The 5,084-nt window shown below is 29.5% G+C and overlaps 1 protein-coding gene across 6 annotated transcripts in view; it reads right to left on the bottom strand.

The window, feature by feature from the left end:
- Positions 1-3,241: 3,241 nt before the first annotated feature.
- LOC122636898 (transmembrane reductase CYB561D2-like) overlaps positions 3,242-5,084 on the bottom strand; it is a 4,176-nt gene continuing 2,333 nt past the window's right edge. For 2 of the 6 annotated variants that reach the window (XM_043828563.1, XM_043828562.1), the window contains 3 exons: positions 4,803-4,951; positions 4,174-4,387; positions 3,242-3,908 (listed from right to left, as the gene is read on the bottom strand). In XM_043828563.1, coding sequence (XP_043684498.1) covers positions 3,387-3,908; positions 4,174-4,347 — 696 coding nt within the window. In that variant the 5' untranslated portion in view covers positions 4,348-4,387; positions 4,803-4,951 and the 3' untranslated portion in view covers positions 3,242-3,386. Of the gene's footprint in view, positions 3,909-4,173; positions 4,388-4,802 lie in introns of all 6 variants that reach the window. The other 4 variants (XM_043828567.1, XM_043828565.1, XM_043828566.1 and 1 more) reach the window with 3 other exon arrangements.

The following is a 5,084-nucleotide window of genomic DNA, read 5'->3' as shown; positions in this document are numbered from 1 at the left end:
GAGAGAGAGAGAGAGAGAGAGAGAGAGAGAGAGAGAGAGAGAGAGAGAATGCGTGTGTGTGTATGTGGGCGTACGTGCGTACGAGCGTGTGTGCGTACGTGCGTGTGTGCATATGTTCGTGTGTGTGTGTGAGAAAGAAAAAATGATAATGAAAATAATAAAAAAGGAGATATCTATATGTATTATTATTATTACATATACAATGTACGGCTTGTTGTCGTTTGAAAAGCTCGCTTCGTTTGATCGTAAGATACAAAATGAACAAACAAGATACAAATAAACAAACGTACGTACGTATTCTACTACTACTATTACTAATAATACACTACTACTACTGCTACTACTACTACTATTACTACTACTACTATTACTACTAATACTACTATTGCTGCTGCTGCTATTACTGCTACGTATCTACGTATCTACATATGTATCGATCGAATTTGTTCAAAGATTTATGAACTTTTCTATATTCTTCAAGACGGAAAAATATTTTTCTGTGTGCGTACAAGCCGAATAGAAAAGAATAAGAAACCGAGATAAACAGAGAACGAACAGAGAATCGAGATAAATAGAGAAAAATAGATAGATAGATAGATAGATAGAGAGAGAGAGAGAGAGAGAGAGAGAGAGAGAGAGAGAGAGAGAGAGAGAGAGAGAGAGAGAGAGAGAGAGAGAGAGAGAGAGAGGGAGAGAGAGAGAGAGAGAGGAAGAAAGATGAGAGTAAGGAAAACTTTTGTAATGATGAATGCTATTAGAATTATTATTATTATTTTTTTTATTGTTATTAAGTTCCATAATTATTACTATACGGGGTCTTCTGATGCTATATGTTTGCATATATATATATATATATATATATATATATATATATATATATATGTATGTATATTTACATGTCTATGTATGTAACATTTTATTTGCGTATGATTTTACTCTACTTGCTGTTGATTCTCTTGATCACTTAATTATTTAACTCTCTTAAATTATTCTCCGTACTATTAATCCCATTCATCTAATCATTATCCATTCATCATTTGATGGATAGATCAGAATCCCAAAGGATCGAGCCAAATATGAAATATATTCAAATTGGAAACTTAGTGGGAGGGAGGAGAATGCGGAAATAAAAAAGAAAGAGAAAAAAAATCATTCGTAAAAAAATAATAATCTATTTGATTCATCTATTCGTTCCGGAGAATTCGTTTGAGTTAGAATTATTTCAATGATTTTAACACGAAGTATCGTTAAAGAAGTAATTATTGGTTCGATCCTTCGTTTATAACAATCAAATTGCCAGTGCCTAATTCCTAATACGTAATCAAAAAAATAAATAAGTAAATAAATAAATAAATAAATAAATAAATAAATAAAACACACACACACACATACAAACACATGCATATAACACACATATGTAAAAGTATTAATCGATCGAACGTCTGAAGCCTTTCTATAAAAAAATCAGGATGAAAATAGGGATAATAATGATATCTCTGTTATAAGGATTTATTATTTAATTTTATTACGAATCTTGATTTGTCTTTTTTCCGAAAAAATAAAAAGAGAAAAGAAAAGAGGAAAAGAAATTAACTTTAAAGGACGGCGAGTATAACAGTCTTAGAAAGAAAGAAAGAAAGAGAGAAAGAGAAAAGGAGTAAGAGAGAGAGAGAGAGAGAGAAAGAGAAATATATATATATATATATATATATATATATATATATATATATAGAAAAAGAGGGAATATATGACGTGAACGAATTATGAGAAAAGATATCATAGACGCAAAAACACGAAATGAATGTGTGTATGATGTGTATGAAAGATAGAGAAAGAGAGAAAGAGAGAGAGAGAGAGAGAGAGAGAGAGAGAGAGAGAGAGAGAGAAACAGATAAATAATATACGTTAGAATTAAGTGATATACGTTTTAATCGATGACGTAACGAGAAATTAAGGAGTGAGAGAGAGAGAGAGAGAGAGAGAGAGAGAGAGAGAAAAGAGGATTATATAGAAGATAGAAAAAGAGAAAAAGAGAAAAAGGAGGAGAGATATATTGTATGTATATTGTACGAATAATCACGTATTATTATACATGATACAGACACAGATATATATGTATATAAAAATATATATGTATACACGTTGTTGGATAATGTTAAGTAAAACTCTCTCAAAATATTACACGCAGGTACGCCGAGAGAGAATTTGATTTGAAAAGAGATTCTTTAAATAAAAAGAATAAGAGAATTACATAATGAATTATAAATAAAATAAAAATAAATAAGAGAAAGAGAGAGAGAGAGAGAGAGAAAGAGAGAGAAAGTGAGAGAGAGATAGGAAGAGAAAGAAAGAGAAATATGTTGAGAGATATCGAATAATGACGTTGTATTATTATATACATCTACATTACGTTGCGAAAAGATATATATACATTATATATATATTCTATGTATATGTATACGATGCGTGTGTAATTAATAAAGTGTTGATATATACGGTTGACGATGTATTTGCCGCCTATCCGCTTGTATTTTGAACACATTATAATTATATATTTTACAATAATGTGTAAGTATAAATATATATATATATATATATATATATATATAATAGTAATATTACTCATATAAATGAAAAAAGTATAGATAATAGTATCTATATCACTTACGTAAAAATAATAATTAAAAATTTTAGTGTATCCTTATTTTTTTCTCTTTTCTTTTTGTTTTTTATATAAAACTTTATTTTATATGTAAATTTTTCTACATGAGTTTATTTATATACGTTCATTATGAAAATCCAGATATATAATATATAGGTTATATATATATATATATATATATATATATATATATATATACATTAATACACGTGTATTTACGATACGCGTAAATTTTCTTTCCTTTGAATCGATAATATTCAACATTCTAATCGAATATTTTTATATAAGTAGACATATATGTATGTGTATATATATGTATATAAAAATATATCTTTCGTTAGTGCTAGTGTATTTTGAACCTTTTAAATAATCATTAATAAAAATTCACGAATTCTTATATATTTTCTTTTATCTTATCGACGGATCAACAGATCAAGCTTCTGTCACATTTAGCATATGGTATCGTTTCGAACGATATTTTTGACTTGCTTTAATCTACATATATACGTATATACATCCGGGATATAAATATATATATGCAATATATATATATATACATACATACATACATACATATATATATATATGTAGTCTGTGATAATGAAATAGATTTGAATATCATTTCAAATCATAAAAAAAAATTAGATTATTTCCCCTGGCGCGTGGATCTCAAAGGAGATAAAAGAAAAAAAGGAATCTACGAGATATGAGAAAAAATGAGGGTTCACGTATTGGAAGGCGTTTTTCGAAACATGAATTTGCTTCTTGACACGGCACCTAACACCGGTTTAATCATTATGAAAAATGTACCTATAACGAACGATGCAAATGTTAAATCTCTTCCAACGATGGTACTAGGCCACCAACTATAAGTACCATTAATGACAGTGGCAAGTGAAACAATTGTAACGAGCATACCAGCTACTGCATGAATGATCTTAATGGTAATTGGTCTAACACGTGGATAAAACCATTTTGTATTATCGGCGAAAATACCACTTAAAATTATCAATGCGCAAAGTATCGTTGCGGATAATCCAAGCTTTCCATGTACCGATTTAAAATGTACAGGATTTTTACGACTTTCTTTCCTAACAATTATAACGATCACTCCAGCTAACATAAGACCAAATCCTAAACTTTGTAGCAACCAATGTATCAAAATTCGATTCTTCCTTGTTATCCTTGAAGAGATATAAGCTTCGCCTGAGACGCAAAAGACTGCTTCTAACATGAGCAGACCGACCTGTTAAAAAGTCGATTAATAATAAATATAATAGTATTCTTTTCGACATTAATTCTTTCTTTTTCTTTTCTTTTCTTTTCTTTTATTTTTTATTTCATTTTTTTAGAGAACGAGAATAAAAATCTCTTAAGATTTATTTCTTAGAGACCCCTCAAAAAATGTAACAACATTGAGGATTCAAACGAACAAGTTCTCTTTTCTCTTTTAAAGGTTTCAAAATATTGATTCACGAAGATAAATGCATTTCTTGTTGATATTTTCTTACCCCGATCGTTGTTAATATCGGATGCCAAGAGAAGGGACTGTAATTTTTGGCTGATAGCACGATGATGTATATAACGGGTGCCAATAAAAGAAGATGCGTTAAAACGGATATAGCTATTGTTATAGAACTTGGGGAGGCTTTTGCAGGATTAGGTGATCGTTGTTCGGCGGTCATCTTTGTAGTACTTGTAATATCTTTTCTTGTTATGGTGATACTAAACAGACAGAGATTTCCGATGAATATATAGAAAAAAAAAAAAAGATAGATAAATAGACAGAGAAAAAGAGAGACAGAGAGACAGAAAAAGAGAGAGCGTTTCTCAACGCCAATAATTTTTTTACGTAATTTACATCTTCCCACTTGTTACACGTTCGAAAGATTAATTCTTTATTCTCAGAATGAGAAGATGATTAACGTAAAAGTAAAATCATGTTTCCTCTTATTATCGTAAGAAAATTTTTTTAATTTGACGATAAATAAAAAATTTTATTAAGAAATTTTCATTATCGGATGAATCGAAATCTTCCAATTACCTTTTTGCAAGTTTATTATTTTCTTTCTTTCTTTCTTTCTTTCTTTCTTTTTCTTTTTTTGTTATTCAAAAAACAAAAGTACGGATAATGACTTACATAGAAACTCGATGCGACGTTGTTAACTATAAAAATGTGAATGAGCGAAATGCGTTAGAGCGGATAGATGTTAGGTATGTATGTATCACAATGGGTGTGATCACAAGCCGCTAGAGTGAGAAGAGCCAGGCACAAAATAAATTTCATTTCTAGATAACAGATAGTGACGATTAAATCGAGCGAATGAGTTTTTGAAAAAGCTTTCTTATTACTGAGACCAAGCACGTACAAAGATAATCTTTGTTAATCACTTATTGACACTTTTTTTTCGAAGATATCGTC

This window comes from Vespula pensylvanica, chromosome 24 (assembly GCF_014466175.1).
Source record: "Vespula pensylvanica isolate Volc-1 chromosome 24, ASM1446617v1, whole genome shotgun sequence".
NCBI classification, from domain to species: Eukaryota; Metazoa; Arthropoda; class Insecta; order Hymenoptera; family Vespidae; genus Vespula; species Vespula pensylvanica.
Note: the sequence above shows the minus strand (reverse complement) of the source record. Positions and strands in the feature narration are given on the sequence as shown.